Source organism: Tyto alba, unplaced genomic scaffold, assembly GCF_018691265.1.
Source record: "Tyto alba isolate M040663 unplaced genomic scaffold, T.alba_DEE_v4.0 Super-Scaffold_21, whole genome shotgun sequence".
Taxonomy (NCBI): domain Eukaryota; kingdom Metazoa; phylum Chordata; class Aves; order Strigiformes; family Tytonidae; genus Tyto; species Tyto alba.
This window is the reverse complement of record NW_024881295.1, coordinates 6415428-6434726: the sequence shown is the minus strand read 5'-3', so window position 1 is coordinate 6434726 and position 19299 is coordinate 6415428. Positions and strand designations below refer to the sequence as shown.

The following is a 19299-nucleotide window of genomic DNA, read 5'->3' as shown; positions in this document are numbered from 1 at the left end:
TTGATTCCTGAAGAGCAAGGAATATAAATCCTCCATTTTAAAATAAGAGGCGTAATATGCCTTTTGGCTTCCAGAAAAACGATATTAAGAGTGTGGTCAGCTGTTTGGCATTGGAAGTAAGATTTTCTGCACATCCACTTTCTCTTTTTGAAACCACAGCTCAATGATGACTGTAAAGATTAGGATGTGGGGCTCCCCGTCCCCATTTTTTGCCTTTGGTTATTTTGTCCTGGCTTGTGGAAAGAAGTGTGGGCCGAAACTAGTGCTCCTGTGGCAAGGAGTCTTGCCCATGGGCACAGATTTAAAGGCAAAGATGGAACTCCTCAGTAGAATGCTTGTTGCTTAACTGGTATGCATGTGGTGGAGAAACCAGAAAAGGTTACCTTATTTTTTTTTTTTTTTTCCTTTTCCTTCATTTTGGGCTGTCAACTCTGTCTCTTGTCTCTTACAGTTTAGGGTGTCCCCTTCCCCCTTCTTATGTGCTCCAGAAAGTAATTCTTATTTTTAATTCCAGGAAAGTTGGAGTTATGTTGCAAGTTCCAAGTTCAGCTGTGGTTTTAAATAGTACTGACAGTTCGAAAAGTTTCCTTAACTGTAGAGATCTGAGTAGCTTCTACTTCCTATTTGCAGTAGCAGTGTATTGGCATAGATTTCCTCAATCTTTTAAAGCCCAGCCCCACATATTTGTTTATCTTGTCACCTCTTTCTTCTTGTATATTTTGTAGAGCAGCGGGAGGAGGAAGTGACTGTATTGCTAATCATCTTCCACTTTTTTTTCTTGATAGCTTTTCAGAAAAAAATTATTCCAACTTTGTGCATAAGTAAAAATAAATCTCTGTTCAGTGCCTTTCAGATGTAGCTATCAAATCTGATTCAGAAGACACTCTGATTCAAAGAATATTACAGATAATCTGAACTCAGTCTTCTAGACCTGAGAATTGACTTAGTGGACAGTATCGTGGCCTGTGAGGTAGATGCATTCAATATGGGTAACACCTTTTGCAGATGCAAAGGTGTTCACTGTTGTACTTGTTTCAGCTCAGGAGAGGAGCATTGTGATGCTTGATACTTGCAGTTGAACCTAAAATATGGAAAGGTGTTTCCTTATTCTTCCTTTGAGCAAGAAGTGCTGGTGTTTGAGTGGGATGAAAAACCTCTAGTTTCTAGAGGTCTTTGTAGCAGCACATGTGTTCCATTTGTTATTAAATAGCTTTATATGTGTAACTTTTTAAAATATTTTTGATAGGGTGCTTATATTCTTGTGCGAGGATGAAAAATACTTCTGCTTCTAAAATATATTCTGGTTCCAAACAATTTGTCATGAGGCATATTGCTTTTTTAGCATCTAAAAAGGCTGGTGATGTGGCTTTGACAGTTTAGCTGTCAACATTTTCTTCTTTTTTTCTTCAGAGTTTGGATGATTTGTTACATTTGTTTGTTAAACTACAGTAAAAATAGCCATTTCATTCCTAATAAGTATTTTGAATAGAGTGGCATTATTGTAGGATGATGAAGAACACTTTTGGTTTTGAGAGTGGAGGAGAAGTTTGCTGATCAAATAGAGAACCGCCATGTTTTTTTCTTCGTTCTTTTACAACATTTGTGGGGGTTTTCTTCCTCATTTTTTGAGACCAAGGACACTGTTCTCTTAAACTTGCTAATGGGATCAAATCAGCTTAATATAGAGCATGCCATTTGATCATAAAGTTGATTGCTTACACCCGGCTTTGATTGGAGCAAGCTTAGTGGTCATTTGGAATATACTGAGCGCAAATGTAGCTTATACCATTTCATCTTGGCTGCTTCTCAAGCTCAATTTGGTACAATGCAGCCCTTGTGCTATTGTGAAGTCTTTGAACTGAACATCTCCTGTATTTATCTACTATGTAAGCACTTGATTTTTTTAGGATTTTAGCCAAACAATTTTTGAAAAGTAAAAAAAATTGGCATATTTAACACTGTTCATTTGTTACTGTGTTATGCTTGCATAACAACTTTCATTTTTACCATTTCCTTTGCTAAATTACAGTGATCCTCAGTTTATCCCAGTGGTTCTGTTGTTGGCCCCCAAAGAGAGTTTAAATCTCCTACGAAAGGCTTTTGTGTGCATCTGAAATGCCATATTCAGTCAGTAACCCAAAACTGAATGTCTTTTTTTTTATTTCAGGATTGTGGATGGTCTTTTTCTGTTGTTCTCCCCTGCCCCAAATGAAAACTAAGAGAGCTGAGGACTAAAGATACTAGATTGAATTTGCTGCATCTTTGCTTAACTACTGCTGAAATTTCTGGGCATAGTAGCAAGGGTTGAAAGTGCTTTACTCCACTACTAATTCTTCTGTTAACTCTTTGTGATGCTCTTGTAAAATATGCTAGTGCTCTATTCTTTATGATACAGTAATGCAGGAAGTGGATAAGGTAAAAGAGAAACTTAAATACAGAAGCAGAAATTTCTGAGGTGTTTCATAGTGTCATGAAATTAAAAATGTAAGAAGGTTATACAGAAGTCTATGTTCCTTTATAAGCAGTAACTATTCTGAAATACTGCAAGCTCTTCGAGCACTAGAGGTCCAGTCCACCAAACATGAAAGATGTGTGTGAATAAATACAAGAGTATAGACCCAAGTAATGACTAAAATACAGGTCTTCTACTTTGCAGTAGTAATCACTAATGTGCACCTAGTCACATTAGATCTTCTTGTGATAATTATTGATTGCTTTTTAACTACAAGGCAAATAGTCAAGATTTCCTCAAAATAATGTTTTTCATGAAAATTAAGATTTAAATTCATAGTCCCAACTGCTAAATTGAAAAATCAGGCTTCAGGTTTTCTCCTTAAATGCACTTTTACCACACTTCATTGTCAGCTGAATTTTGTACGTTATGAGGCTAAGTACTGTGTTCTGCACAACTCCTATTATTATGCTTTTTTCTTGTGTATCTCCAGATAAAAGTCTTTGCTTCTACTCAAGTCCTTGAAAATTAGTGTCAGTTGTTACCGTTCTGAAGGTTTAACTGTGGATGGCTTATATGCTGTGAATTGTTGGTTCAGGAACGGTAGAAGTGTTCCCCTTGACTGCCCTGCTGATGGCTTGATTCAGTTGTTACAGCCAAGTCTGTGCTGCTCGGTTGGAATAGATTTCTGCTCTTGACTTTGGGGAAGTCTGTAGGTTCAAATTTGTGTTGAGAAACTCTTGAATCAGTTCTATACTACTCAGAATGGCAGTTTTAAGTTGATGATTCCCTATGCCTGTACTATTTTTTTTTCCTTGAATATGTGTACAAATATTAGTTAAAAAAAAAAAAAAAAAGCACAGCACAAAATAGCTTTTCTTCTCTCCCCCTCTCTTAAAAATGTATAGTTTCCAGTAACTGAAGCAGATACGGGCTAAGTCCGCATTTACTGTTAGAAATATAATAGCTGTTAATCTTTTGGGCCTTTTGTTCTCCTATTTCCCCCATTGTCATTATTTGTCCAAAAAATACTTCATTGTAGTGGATTACAGATATACAGCATAAAAGGCTGTCAGCAAAGTGACAAGTAGGGAGGAGGTGGAGAGAATATTGAAATCTCTTGGGTTTTATATTATTTTAGCTATTCTTTCTCAGTAGGCTCATCAGCTCAGAGGATGTTCTGAGATTTGACCTGTAATTATTTTATATTTATTAGGTAGACACACTGCTCAAAAAAATGCACAGTTTGGTATGTGTATACCTATGTGGCGTATGTAACACTGTCAGTAATCCTAGGAATGTGATTTGAGGAGAAAAATATTTTTACATACTTTGTGTTTTCCCATAATGCTGAAAGTACATGCCTAGGTTGAAATGAAGTGATTAGCATCTGCTGTGAATAGTGCTTGGGGAGGTGATCAGTGTAAATACTGGATTAGCACAAGGGCAGACTGACCATCCTACCTGCCTCGTAGAACAAGGAGTTAGATTGGGTTATCATCTTAGGTTCCTATTACACAGGGAAGGTATTTTTTATAAGTTGAGAACAGTGTTTTGCTGCCTTGCATGTGACAAAGAAGTTTCCATTTGCTTCGATTCTTTATTAGAAGTTCTTTTTAAAGGAGAAATTACTTGGCCACATTTTTGACTGGTGAACTTAAAAACAGTGTTATGATGAGTAGCATAATAGCTTTCAGTCTTGAACACTGGCTTTTTACTGAGATACATAAACAATTGGATGAGTGTTTTATTATTTGAATTGGGATGTGCCTTTTGTATAACTGACAGAAGACTCTAACCAACTTTCCTTCAACCATTTGAGTGAAAGTGTGCTGAATTGATGGGAAATGGCCATTGATGCATTAGGAAAAATACTGCAGAACAATGCACAATTATTTTGTGACAATTTGTATCTATTAGCAGATAGGACTGGAAGCATGTCACACTGCCATCTACAAGTAAAAATAACCAGCACCGTTTGGAGTAAATGTAGATACTGTTTTTGTAGCACCAGTAACACTTTTTTTTTTTCTTTCTTTAGGTTCTTGATTGTTACAGACCATTTGCTGAAATGTCCAGAGTTGGTAAAAGCCCTCTATGCCAAACTGAGCAATCAAGAAAGGTAACCCCAAAAACCAATGTGGCTTTTAGTATTTAGCATTCCATATAGAGTATCCTGTTCACATGATTGAAAAACTGTGTGGTTTCATAGTTGGCACAAAATCTCTAAATACATGTTTCTATGTCAGTAATGGTTTTAAATTGGTTGGTTAACATTACAGCTTAGCCACAACTGGCAGTGATTTATGTAGGGTTGCAGAATCCAGGTTGGCGCCATTACTTGGTAAAGAAACACTTTACAAAAAAAAAAAAAAAAAAAAAGAAAAAAGACAAGATTTCATGCCTGTGACTTGATTTCATAAGAGCACCACACCCAGCAGTGTTTTACAGCTGTATTTGAAGTGTCCTCAGCTGTTCATACTTCTGTTGTAATTACAAGAAATTAAAAGGAAGCCTTTACTGAAGTTGGAAGTGTGTCTAATACTGGTTAGCAGAACCAAAAAAATGTAGATGTGCAGATGCCCATGATTACTTAATCTTTTACTGTTTCCACTATTGAAAATATAAAATGCGTCAATAAACCTTCACCTGAAAAGAATCTAGCTAGTTTTCCTTCAAGCGTTTGTGTAAATGTGTGCTGAATTGATGGGAAATGGCCATTCCTATAATCGAGAAGATGTTTATTTACAACTGCTTTAACAGAGATTCGGGGAAGATAAATATGTTGTTAGAATGGTCAACTTCATGAACTCCTGTACTATATTTCTACAGCTTCTCCAACTACCTGAAGAGCTTGTGGTCTTGTTCATGTATTGAACATGGCTACTTTGTTCCCCATTTGCTCAGGGAAACTGCAAGTTCCCACTATAGTTTTTACAGGTGAAGGACAAAGCAGTAAACAAAGTAGTCCCTTCATGTCTTTTTTTCCCCTATGTTTTTTGCTGTGATTAAAGCCACAGTATTATTACAGATGGAGATACAGATGCTGATCAGAGATTATGAAGAGATGAAAGGGATGGCAGGCAAAGAAAGAGTATATGATAGGTTGAGAACCATAGATAAAACATCATTAATGTATAGGTATGGGATGGAAAACAAGGAATAGGAATGATAAGGAGGGAAGTACTGTCTTCTTCCTTTATTCAGGCTGACCAAATGGGAACAAATGTGTGCTTACTGTGCCTGGATATAGGGGCTCCTTAACCAGTTAGCAGGAAAGACTGTTTTAAGTGAATGAGCTAGATGTAATTTTTTGGGGCAGTGTCATGAATGGCAGTTTGGTTGTGTGTTTTCATAATCCCCTTGAGGACAGCCAGGTCTGGGTTAGGGTGTTCAGTTGTACTTAAAGCAATAGATGTAGTAAGTGTCTAGAGTGGTCTCAGCTGGATTTGCTGCATACACCGTGCTGCAGATGGAGATGGGCTACCTTGACTGAAAGGCTTTTGGTGTAGGCATCATGTAGATGATCACATGCGGTACGGCTAGTCACAGCATATTTGCTGAATTTATTATCAATCCCAAGAGTTCTGCAAATCAAGCAAACTCAATTAAGTTTTTCAAAAACATAATCACAGTACAGTTTATTATGAATTTGATGCTGCTTAATTTACTGTCAAACATATGGACGTAAGTGGTATGGAAATAGTCCTTTTGCATCTCAGTTATAGAAGAAAACCGTGCTATGGTATCTTCCTGTATTCTGTTAGCATATTTAAGAAAGCATTCTTTTGAGATATATGAGGAGACAAATCCAATTCAGATAAAAACATTTTGACTGTCATTAACTGGAGGAAAAAGTAACCGTATAAACCAAAGCATAGGGAATTCATTGTTTCAGAATGAGACAAGGAGCCTTCACCGCAAGTGTTGCCGCATTGGGTGTCCAATAAGGCTGACTAAGTCATATAAATGAAGAAAGGACAGATGTGGTATTGAGGTGTCTGGGGAAAGCAGCTTGAGCTCATAAATATATGGTAACTCAGTTACAGTATTCTCTATCATGCCCATTAAATACACTTACTTTAAATGTATTTACTGAAACGTAATTAACTGTGCTGAGAAAGTTTGCGAATACATACGTTAGTGGTGACTCTTAAAGTTGGCAGTTGCCTTAGATAACCAAAGTATATGCAGTTGCATAACCGCAGTTATTTGCACTATTCACAGTATTCGCACTATTCAAAGTATTTCCTGTAATTGAAATCTAGTGCATTTGTGATACAGTGGCCATGGTGCAATGCCATGAAGTACTTCTTGTCGTAGAAGTGGATCTGGAGTCTGAATTTTCAATTAAAAAAAAAAATCCTGACTTCTGGACAACTTTCTATTTCATTTCCAAACAAATTTAAGCACTTTGGTATTGCATGTCTGAGTTTGCAAATGGCCTGAAATAAATACTGTGATAATATGATTATCTTTTTTTAATGGTATTCTGGCTTTGAAAAGTGTATGATGATGTGACAACGCCTGCTGTTTCTCTGCAAGTGATTATTGTAGAAACATATGGCTACGTTGTGGAGCCAAAAGATTGTAGATTCTTGAATTCTTTGCCAGATTTGAGATTTCCCTGCACGTGTGCAAGTATTTGGCAGAAGTATTTTTAAAAAACTTGGTTTGCTTTAATCCAAGTTAGCCTTGAGCACAGACAATGTAAGTTAATGCCTTGATAGTCTTAATTACATTGTAAAATCTTCAAAATGTGTACATGCGTGTTGTCCTTTTTAAGATGGGGTCTTGCTTTAATTAACAGCAACAAAAATGCAAATGAGTAGCAACTGAATAGCTTCAGGTGTTTTTAAGATGCTCAACTACTTGCATCTTTAGTTCTGAGTTTTGTGTTATTTCATGTGAAGTGTGCTCGGTGAGTGATGTAGCCATTGATCGAATTACCAGCCTGGAAATGGGCACTCAAGTAGTGTAAGCAGCGCCACTTCTTGCTTATGATCAGTTACAGGGCTGTTAATGTCAATATTGTGGTGAGGTTTTGTTCTTGGTGGTGCTCACAGACACAGAATAGCTGAAGGTAGCACTGGATTATAGTCCTTCACAAAGTTACCAATTTTCAGTTAACAGGATGCTTACAAGTGTTGTTCGAAGATGAAAGAACTGACAGTTTCGAGGAAGGACCCAATTTGTCTCATAGAACCATTGCTGTCAGTGAAGTGTTTCAGGGAAGAGAAGTCCCAGCCGCAGAGGAAGAATGTCCCAAGTATCTGGGACTTGCTAAGAGGTTATAAACCAAGAATGCTTGATACAAAAATTATTGGAATAATAAAATTGATAGAATTTTACAATACTGTTTTTAGACAGGCTTATCAAGACTTCACTTTATTTGGTAATAATGAGCTAAATTGCCCTTTAATGTTGCGGTTCATTTGCAGACTATAGGAGACAGCAATATGTTTTACTGATGATGGCAAATACTTCGTAGTAGTTGTTCCAAGTTCTTGCCAATTTGGTCAGCTTCAGGAAGAACTTGTTTAAATTTGTCGGGGGTGGGGGTGGGGTGGGGGGAGTGGGGCAGGGAAAGAAAGAGGTTGACAAAAAGTTTTAAGTGGTGCCTAAAGAAATGGAAGATGACACTTACGGCATGTTTATTTCCAAGTAGAAATATAATAATACACAATGTTAGATTTCTGATGTGGAACTGAGTGTTACAAAAATTCATTATGAGATATGCTAAACATGGTATTAACAGTTGTCGTATCTGCTGTATTTAGCTATAGGCAAACAAATAGGAACAAACTCAGTCATCTGAATGGCTAAAAGGCTGTGAGATTGTTTAAAAGAAATGAGTAAATTGCATTGTGTGGGAGAAGTAACTTGGAAAGTTTGGGGTGAGTCTTGGAAGAAAACTGAGAGAAACAATAGAAGAAAGGAATGTAAGGGAACTTGCACCAGAACAAAAAGCGTTGCTCTCAAGAAATTGTTGGCTGAATGGCAAGACTTGCTTGAAATTCAGGGGAAAGATGGGCATGTCATGAATGACTGTGCCTGGAAGAAAACTCGGGAAAACATTTTTGACATGAATGCCTAAAGAGAACAGAAAACTTTAACAGAAGTTACATACAGGTGGTGTTTTAATGTCACTCCTATTTCTCTGAAAGGATCATGGTTGTCTACAAGAGCACCCATTTATATTGCAAGAGGAAGAGTAATGCAAAAAATTTCCCTATTGGCAAAAATTTCATCTCACTAATACAGTTTTTGGAAGCATGTGGTGACCCTCCAACTTCTTTACAGAAGAATTGCTTGTCATTTTTAAGTGTGTATTATTTGGATTATTTGTGAAAGAGTAGGTGACTAGAATTCTGTTATGCAGCAGATAAACTGTTACTGGAATAATTCCTGTAATCATAAAGTCTGTGAGCAGCCTCTTTTCTTAGCTGAGCATATGCTTGAAAGACTAAACTTGGTAAAAACGGGCATGTAAAATCTAGCCCTGTCTTGGGGATGAATGACACGTCTGTGCACTTAACCTGATTTTTGTATAGTATGCCAAATCTGAAAGCCTTCGTTCAGTTAGGGATGTTGGGTAACTGGGCTCTGGTAGTTTGTGGATGGTCAAGTGTGTGGTACCCAGCTGTAACCTGCAGAACAAACAGAATGACTGTTCTGTGTTGGTGCTGCATCACATACGTAAGCGAAGCCTGTGAGAGAGGTTACCAGTGTTTGACAGCCTTCTCTCTGGAGTCCACCCTTTCTCAAATGTGTTGAGCGCATTTCTGTGCTACCATGATGAAAAAGCTTTTTGTCTTCATTCAGATAATTGTTTAATGCAGCTTTATTAATGACATTGAGGGTTGAGTTTAGCAAGAACTGAGTAGCTGCTGCATGATTAATAGGGGTGGGTTCTTGGAGGTTAATAAAGCAGTGACCATGCTTTTTCCACAGAAGAAGACATTTCTCTTCCCCTTGTGACAACCTGCTTGGTAAATTAAAAAAAAAAAAAAAAAAAAAAAAAAGAAAAAGCATTTGAACTATCCACATGTTTAAATGTCAGTCCTTCCATCTGAATTGCAAATATTTTAGTGAAAGAAAACCCTGATCCTGCTCTTGAATTCATTCAATAAATAGCGCTCTTTCAGGCTGAGAGAATTACAGCGGGACTTTGCTTACCCATGTGCTCCTCTGCACTGGAGTTGAACGGGGAAGCTGTAGGAGGGCCTCTGGCACATGAAAGTCCTGCTCCCACAAAATACACCCGGTTTGCCCTAACGGCATGAAGGGATATTGGAAATAAATCGACAGTAAAGCTGTTAAAATAAATGACCCAAGTACGTTTTATAGAGCAGCTTCGTTATGTATCCACTTATTTTCTGGTTTAATACACTGAGTACCTCTTACTGGGTATATGAGCTATTAACTTGGATTTACTGCCGTCCATCTAGTGGCAATTATAAAACAGCTGTAAAGAACCAAGTGTACATATCAATTTTTATTTCCCCTGTTTCTGCTCAGAATTGGTTTGGGGTTGGGAAGGAGAATTAGTGAACGACTGCATGGAAGGCAAGGGCTGTGAAAAGCTGGTATTTTCAAACGGAAGCTGTCAAATAGTCTGTGTTTATTTTGCTGAACTTAACAACAGCTTTTAAGAGCTGTTTTGGTGGAAATTTTAGACATACGGGATATGCAGTCACAGTAATGTTGTGTTAGGACGTAAGAAATTAGAAATTGAAATAGACTTGAGAAAAATATTGACTTGACTGTCTGGCCAGATTGTATTAATTGAACGATGAATTAAATTAATGGTGTGCAGAAATAAAGTGGCGAACAGGAACTGATTGCCAGTGTTCATAAGACTTACTAATTTTTAAAAATCAGCTCTGTTACTAGCATGCTAATTGTTTGTATCATTTTTAACATTTTATCATGTATCATTTTATTCTACTGATAATTCTCTATATGGATTAGTTAATTTGATTAACAAGTTGTTTTTTGATTCTAGAGTTACTTTATTAGAGCTGATGCTGGCAAAGTTAAGTGAGAAGAACACAGTTACCAGTGAAGAAATTAATGTGTTCATGAGACATGCTGACTTCCTTGCAGGCTGTTTTCAAGAGAAATGTGAAGCTGTGCTCAAGTTAACTTCTGTAGCAGATGCAGAAGATGAGGTATGATTGATAATAAACCCATTATAGTACTAGAATCTGAAGTGGTGAATCTTCATTGCCACTATTAGCTAAGTGGCACTTGTGTACATTCCCAGTTTACTTAATACTGGGGAAGCAGTGGCAGAATTCACAGTAGAATCTGTAAGACAGGAGCCCAATTTTGCATTTAGTTTGAGGATGACAAAGAATATGGTACTTTGAGATAGAAATAAATCTACCAGATTGTTAAAAATCTCAAAATTTTAAAAATGTTCAGGTTTTCATGTGTTTGGATGTTTTACTATGTTTGTACTAAGGATCATATATAATTTATTTGGATGGTGAATTATATTTTTTTCCAATATGAATCTTTAAAAAAATACTTATTTTGTTTATAGGTGAGAAGCAGCATCTTTTTTTTTTCCCCTCTCTCTTAAAATTGGGGTAAAAATGGAGTAAATTTACGTTTTGTTTCCTAGCAGTACTAAAGTGAGTAAATCTTGGGTTTGTTTTTTTTTAAACTTAAATTGCTGATAACTTTATAATTATTACATCATTAAGGTCCCAAATACTAGTTCTTTGAAAATGCATTTGGCTATTTATAAGGCAGGTGTTGCTGATCTCTTTGGGACCTGGAACATCAAGTCCTGATCATGGAGAGCTGTGGTGTATGTGTGACTGGCTCAGTGCAGGGGAGCTGGCTGCAATGTGTAGTGATCCTCCCTGCAAGCGAGGGCTTTCGTTACTGACTCTTCCCCATTTCCCACTGGTCTGGGGCTCTCCGGTGGACCTCGCGTGGCTCTGACGAGGCGGCACTCCTGGGGCCAGCTGGTGTCCACAGCAACGAGTTGCAGAGCTTGCTGGGCTCTTGGTGGGAGACGGCTCCAGTCTCCTGAGCACCCAGACAACTCGCCCCATCTCCAGTCCCCTCGGAAGAAATCTGTTATTGCTTCAGACTTAATGAACTGGTTCTGTTGAGGACGGCCACAATGATGTCCCTTTGCAAGCTAAATAGGAAGGCTTTTATGGGTCACAGATGGTTTGTGGATTGCTCTTTGGGAACCTCTGATGCAGAGCTGAGTCCTCGATGGCCTTGTTTTATTTCCTCCTTATGAAGCATCCAAGAGTTGCTGGCTGCTTGCCACACCATGTAGTGCAGTAATGAGGTTTAGGCCATCTAAGGGTAGAGGTCTTTTCAGATAACCTGGTGTTCTGGTTTTCCCTGTACTTTCAGCAAGCTGCTTGAAGATCTAATGACACATTTGGGAATACAGAAAGCAACTTGCACTGTAACTTGCAGTGACCTTATTTGTGCTGTATTAGGTCACTGTATTGTGAGCAGTCACTGCCAGGTCATATTGGTCTCAGTTCTTGATCCCTCTCATGTAGATGAAGTTTTAATGTTTTTCAGTTGATTTAGGGGTGAGTTTGTTTTGGTTTTTTGTTTTTTTTTTTTTTTTTTTTAAGACAACTAGCCAGAAAACTAAAAGCCTGAGAAATGTTTTAGTCAAACATAGAATTAGTTAATCACTGATTCTCATTGATCAATCATGCTTAGTTTCAGGTGTCATTAATGTATTTTCTTAATAAGATATCTAAAAATATATTTTTAAAATAAGTCACATATCGTTTCTATCTCATCAAATGACCACAATGGTATGTTGAAATTGTGTTAGCCAATATACATGTAGTCGGAAGCATTTTATTGTTAAAACAAAATCAACCTGTAGTAGTGTCATTTGTAGAAATTCTTGAGAACAGCTGTCATAACTAATTTACTATCAAAGTGAAAAATTATTGATCTTTAAATACTTTTATATGATAATGTTACAGTGTTTTATTTGCTGATTTGTTTGTTCAAATAGGCACGAGAATTTTAAACATATATTTGAGAGCTGTTATGAAAAGATATCAAAAATCACTTTATGAGGAGATGATAGTTGGATGCCTTAAAAAAAAACCAAAACAACCAACCAACCACACAGCAATCTCTTATCAGTCCAAGAATCACAGCTTCCCCCACCACCCTCAACTACTTAGTCTAAGTTATGTTAGAAAACTTAATGGACTGCTTCTGGAAAAGGTACCAGCTTGGCAGTAAGGACATATGCAGACAATTCCATCTCCTCCTGCCTTCTCTCTCTGTTGCTCTCTTTTTTCCTTCTCCCCCCCTCTCCCCTCACCACTGCACCACTGCCCCCCCCCCCCCCCCCCTTTTTTTTTTTTTCCAATCCTGAATGGTTACTTTCCAAGTATTCTGTGGTTTCAGTTCTTGGAAAAAAACATTTGTTTGCGCCTAGCAGAAGGAGGTCTCTGTCCAACTTGAAGGTGCTGGGACAGCAGTATTGAGAATATTACTGTATAGCTTGCCCTGCTTAACACTGACTTTTTATCCTTCTCTCTCATAAACATGATATATGATAAGTTGAGTATCACTGTTTGGTGAGAAATGTGGATCATTTAATGAGCACAAAATATAAGTCAGAGTAGCTGAATAAATGGAGAGCAATGACAAGAACAGTTTTTTAAAAATGTGTATATGCATATTGTGTGTTTATGTTTATTCATAAAGTATGCTTGCCATGAGAAAAGAGAAATTCCATCTTAAATTCATAAAACTGTTTATTTTCTTACTAGAAATGATTAAAAATTGTACCAATTTCTCCTTGATTATATAAATGTTTTAGTCTTTGCATAAGAGCTGTACTTAACTGAAAAAAATGCAATTGTGCACATAGAGTCCGTCATTAAAAATGCTTTAGGTGACATCTGTGATATTAAAGTAACTCTGCCTGGACTTTTCTGTGGCCCTGAAGCCAAGTGCCTTGGTCAGGCTGTGTCTGTACTAGTAAGCTGTCTTAGCCTCCAAAACTGCAAGGCCACATTTGAAAACTGTCTTTTGGGAACACTCCTTGAACTGGCCTGACTCCCGAAATGTTGTCTGGGTGTCCCATCCACTGTTTAATTTATTATATGTAGACACTGCCTTTTTTCCTAAGGAACCTCAGGTCTTGTAGCTTCCATCTCAAACCAATGAAAAGCTAATCATATGCTTCTGCAGTGCTTAAACCAATGTTTAAAATAGCTTTTCCATTATAAGCCTGAATTCAGCATCAGTTTGCTTTCAGTAACTTTCAACTATACTTGCAAAATAAAACCCTTTCCTGGATTTTAAGTTCTTATTTCATCTCTTTATAAGGAACATATTTTCTGAGTCTCTCTCAAAATATGTTTATTTAAAAGCTCTTCAGTTATTTCCTTATTTACTTTTCAGATTATATCCACATCAAGATGGCTGTCAGATTTAAAAATATTTTGGGGTTTGATCAGCGTCTTACTGATGAACTTGACGTATTCTGCTTTATTGCCTTTCTTTTGTGCAGGAGGAGGGCAGAAAAAGAAGTAAAAATTTGAAAGTTGGGGCGGAACCCAACCAGAGGTGTTCCAACAGTTTTTTGAAAGTATAGAGTTTCAAATGTAGATAAGTATTTGGAGGTTCTTTTGTGCTTAAGTAATCTGTTCCTCTTCGCAAATCGAGGTGGAACAGTTGCTGAGCTGATTCAGTTGGTAGGATAAGAGAAAGGGAGAGATGGTAGTATAAAACCAAGGGAAGAAATATGTAGAGGACAGTGAAGAAAGGCATTTAAAAAAGAAAAGGGGAGGGGGGGGAGGCGTGAAAAAGGGTGAGGCTGAGAAAGGAAAAGCCACACCTCATAGTAGGTGCTGCTACAACAGAGCTTGCTTTATGTAAATGGATAATTGGATACACATAGGCAGCAAGGGCTGTTGTACCTTACTGGTGTGATTTATAGTTGCCTATTGATACTTGTTTGCTTTACAGTTGTAAAGCGCGTAACCTTTTCTTGTGCAAAGGTAAGTGTTAAGTGTATGAGCTGAAGAGGGTTTTGGTTAAGCTACTGTCTTGTAACAATGCAAAATGACTTAGAAATTGTAAATACCTGCTTACTGTCTCTGAAATGCAGTTGGGGTATTCTTACTTTGTAACAGGACAAGGACCAGTGTATTCAGAGGCTGGTTTTCTGCTGTTAAAAGCAATTTATTGAATAACTTAGGATAAGACCTGCACCTTCCTATACATGTGTGAGGAAAAAAATAAAAATACAGCTTTAGGACCTGGACCCTATACCAATTTGTTGTCCTCAAGGAGCATAGGAAGGAGCAAAGAATGGATGTAATCGTAGTACTTGATTACTGAACACTATTGTTGATGATTTCAATTACATTATATTGATTATATGGGTTCTAAAATATTATACTGTTGATAAGCAAAAGTCTGGTCCAGGACAAAGAGACAAGGCAGGAATAATTATTGTGACCTTTGTCTAAGCCTTTCCAAGGCTACTTGCAGTTTCTGTACCGCACCTTGTGTGGAATTATCTTGCAGTCACAGTCTGGTTCTTGAGCAATATGTGGTGTTTCAAATTATGCCATACGCTCTTAAGGTAGTTTCTGTAAGTGCTGGATTGTCATTATAAGCATGCATCAACATAGTCTGTGAGAAAAAATAGTTCTCTGGCTGAATAAATAATATGCAAATAAAATTGTGTGTCTCATACCTAACCAAAATGCTGCATCTGTGATCCCAATCCTATTTACCCAAGAATAATGTAAATTCTCGCAGCCAAAGTTCATTTAACCACAGAACTTTACAGAATTCCTGCGGATAACAAATTGGTGTCTTGCAGGCGGTGTTTGTGTCTTTAAAGTGGGACACTCCTACTGAATAAACTCAAAGAAAACATTTATACAGAAATAATTTTCTCAGCTAGTAATTTTCTGCATTTCTGCTTTTGGAAGCTACTGTGTTTTTGTTAAAATTTTATCCCTTATGGCTCTGCTTTGGTTTCCCCATGATTTTTTCAGGGCACATATAACACTGACTGCAAAACAGAAATTATTGCAGTGTAATACCTTATTTGTTACTTTAGAAAGATGTCCTCATCTTATATATATTTATTCTTGGCAGTTTAGAAGACCTGAAAAGAACCTGAGGTGCTGAGAGCGCCTGTCTTCTGTTTAGATCATCAGTTTGATGTTCTTATAACCTTCATAAGCCATTTTCAGAAATGTAATTTTCATTTACAGGAAGCACTAGTTACAATTCGTCTTCTTGATGTTCTTTGTGAAATGACATCAAACAACGAACAGCTAGAACATCTACAGGCTTTGCCTGGTTTGCTTGAAACAGCTATAGGTGAGTGAAAAGCCACAAGGTTTATTAACTGCTGGATTGCTCCAAATCATGTTGCTCTGTGAATGAAAACATGTTTTTTTACAACTGGTGATAATTATGATTCTGACCTTTTAATAAAATAAGTAAATAGGAGATTGAGCTAATCTACGTTTTCAAATATTTGATTTGTTCCTGGAATTTTTCTGCTTGCTCTGTTGGCTCCTATTACCCAACAGAGCCTTGATTCAACTGTCAGCAATGTGCTATTTATACAGTAAGAGTTGTGCAAAGGACAGCTGCTTCCTATGTTCTTCCACTGGCTAAATGTGTGTGGAAGAATTTCTTCAAGAAGTAGAAAAAGGACTTTTCCATGCTTGTTCCCTTCTGTTTCCCAAATTCCTGAAAACTGAAACTATGTACTGTTTGAATGTTCTTAACCAAATTCAGTGACTTTTAAAGGTCAGTTTGAAAGAATCTTTCTTCCGCTAAGAAACAACAAGAAAAGCGCTGTACAAGAAGAAACCTAACCCAGGATGGTCCAGAGAGACGAGACCCTGTATGCTTGGGGAGGAAGGAGAAGGCTGTGTAAATGTACTGACCTGTGCCTTCCTAAATCAGCACTTTCTCGGGCTGATGTATGCCACTGTCTTCTGAGAAAATTGTAAAAGTTTATGGATTTTAAAGGAAAATATATAATATTTTGGCTAAGAAAAATAAGAAAGAAAATGGGTGAAACAGCCATTAACTGTGACTATTTTGAGATGTTTGGAGGGTTCTAGCTGTAAAAAAGCAACAAACCAAAAACCGAAAAATATCCAAACCTCTATTTTTGATGACAGGTTCATAGTTTTATTGCTTACAGTAAAATGACTAACAAGATCTATTTTGTGCATGCGTGTGTGCTTTGAGGAAACTCAAAGTTATGCATTGTATCATCTGAATGATTGTATAAGTCTTTCAACTTAAATGAGAATTTCAAGGAGCTGCAGATCAGTTAAGTTTAGCAGCCCATAGGCCAGCCTTCTGTTCTCCAGCTGTGCTCAGACTGACTTTTCTCTGCAGCTGTCTCCAGGCTTATGAAATGGGTGAAGGCTAAAACATTGCTACCATGCGCATCCTACGTATTTCTCACATGGCCTCAGTCAACAGGAATTTATCAACTCATATAGTTTCTTTTTAAGACTACCTTTTGCCTACAAGACTCCTTTAATCCTGGTTTAGCAAAGGCGAAAAACTGTGTTGATGTATCACCTTCAGTATTTAGTTCTGAAGGCCAGATGAATAAGGATAGATATTGCAAAAGATTTTCATCTAATAGATATTTTGATGAAGCAGTTTTCATGATATAAACTGAAGAGAAGACATTTCTTATTGGAAATTACTAAAAGATTGTTTGAAAGATCTGAAAAATATCTGAATGATCTTTAACTAAGGAGTGTGTTTTGCTATTTTCAGTAATTGTTGGGTTAAGTTAGAGAGTAATACTGCAGTGTTAATAGTACCTTTAGCAGTGATAACAGCTTGATTTCACAGTGTTTGGGGAATATCACCAGGGAGGTGAATGGTCTTTTGGATTGAGAGGCATTTTGGAAGAATTGCTCTTTGGGCTAATGAGAGAAAGGAGGACTGAGGTTTCCTTTGTTTAAGAGCATGGGTGACATCCAGGAGCAGTTGCTCTGTTGTGTTAATGTGCAGTGTTTGAGGGGAGCATTGTTTTCTCTGGGTTGGCATCATGCATGGAAGGTGTCTGCTTTTCTTCCACCTTTTCCTGTACTTCTCTTTCCAGGTAGGTGCGCTGGTCATTGCATTTGTTGTCTGCACTGCAATAAAATTAGAAGAGTTTTATTTACTTTTTTGGAGGGGTTTTTGTTTTGTTTTATTTTTTGTTTTTAATCCCTTCATTCAGGTGTTCCTCTTAAGGTCAGGCAGAAAGTTTGGGAAGACCATGGAACACCCTCTTATGTGTTGCTGTGTGGGAAAACACAAAGACTGTAAGGCAAGGAAGCACACAAAGCAGAATGCTGTGTGGAGGATGTGAGACACTGCTGATTTTTATGAATTTACAAGAGCAAACAAATTTTTATAAAAGATTTATGTTAAAAGCTATTTTATGATGGCATTTTTTTAGGGGCAGTCAGGAGATCAATTGATTTTTCCTAGTTCAAAATACAGATGAAAAGAAGTGGTAGCTGTCATATGGGAGGCCTCTAGGCCCTATTGCATTTTCATATTTTTAAAAAAACTCCCAAAAATGTAGTTACCTCTTTGTCAGCACAGAGATTTTTTTTTTTCTTCTCCTGTATCAGACGTCTGGCAGTGCAACTATAATGCAAAGACCTATGAAGTTTCTTCTGATTTAAATCCAGGAAATTTAGTGCCCGTTCCACTGTGGATGTTGTCACACCTACAGCTGAAGGAGTATAGGGCTTAATTACCACCCTGTGCTATAACCTGGTTTTGCTACGTCTTTATTACTCCAGTGTAAGTTGAGTGAAGCATCTTGGGGACAGTGGCATGCCAGAGCATTTATTAGTATTGCAGTTTGCTTAAAGGAGAAATACTTAATTTTTAAATACAGGCACAGCCTCTAGTGAATTGGCTTCTCAGCTGTATGAGCTCTCAGGTGTTCACATGATTTCAATTTTTTTTCTGGGTGTGGTCTCTTTGTGGAATGTTGTTTTCACAGATTTTAATTTCCTTTCTCCCCGATTTCTCCGGAGCACTGTAGAAAAAATCCTAGCTGCTGTAAACTAGAATTTACCATACAGGAACATTAGTATTTCTTTAGTAGACAAGACTGCGGCACTGAAGGATTTGTAAAGATGTGTCAAAATGCTAGACATACTCAACATTTTCTCACACTACAGAGCTAGGAACAGACTGGAGAAGAGAGAAAAAAAGTAATTCTGTGATTATTATGTGTTGCTGTGACAAGTTTGAACTAAAGGAAGTTTTCTAAAAAACTTGGTTTTAGCGATATATTTACAGTGTCAGAGTCATCAACAGCCTACAAATTCTGACTCTTCAAGTAGAGACTAATAGCATCAGCCTTCAGACTTAATGTCTGAACTATACGATTTTGTAAAAAGGACCTTGGAGTGACCTTGGGATGGCCTTTTATGATTACACTAGGACAAATTAAGACATTAAGAACACTGCCAAAGTTCTTTTGACATATTGCTGAATATCTGAAATTATGTTGATTAATTTTGAACCTAACAATTAGTAGCAAAGTTCTGTACAAAGTGAAACTCATTTTCATGTGGTAATTAATGAAAATATTCTTGATTTCTATAGATACTCTGAGATTAACTCATCTTGCTGGGAAACAGGCTGTAAATATTTTCACTGCCACACATGCTATGACAGGGCAGGAAGAAATTTCACATCCAGCTGTGGGTTTTAAATCTCATCTCATTCGTTTGATTGGAAATTTGTGTTACAAAAATAAGAAAAACCAAGATAAGGTAAGTTTATACATTTTTCTGGCAGAATTCTGA

The 19299-nt window shown here is 37.2% G+C and overlaps 1 protein-coding gene across 2 annotated transcripts in view; it reads left to right on the top strand.

The window, feature by feature from the left end:
• The window catches only part of ATXN10 (ataxin 10), a 104553-nt gene that overhangs the window by 38572 nt on the left and 46682 nt on the right, over positions 1 to 19299 (top strand). For both annotated transcript variants that reach the window (XM_042795443.1, XM_032986432.2), the window contains exons 6-9: positions 4494 to 4574; positions 10461 to 10626; positions 15712 to 15820; positions 19097 to 19266. In XM_042795443.1, coding sequence (XP_042651377.1) covers positions 4494 to 4574; positions 10461 to 10626; positions 15712 to 15820; positions 19097 to 19266 — 526 coding nt within the window. The remainder of the gene's footprint in view (positions 1 to 4493; positions 4575 to 10460; positions 10627 to 15711; positions 15821 to 19096; positions 19267 to 19299) is intronic.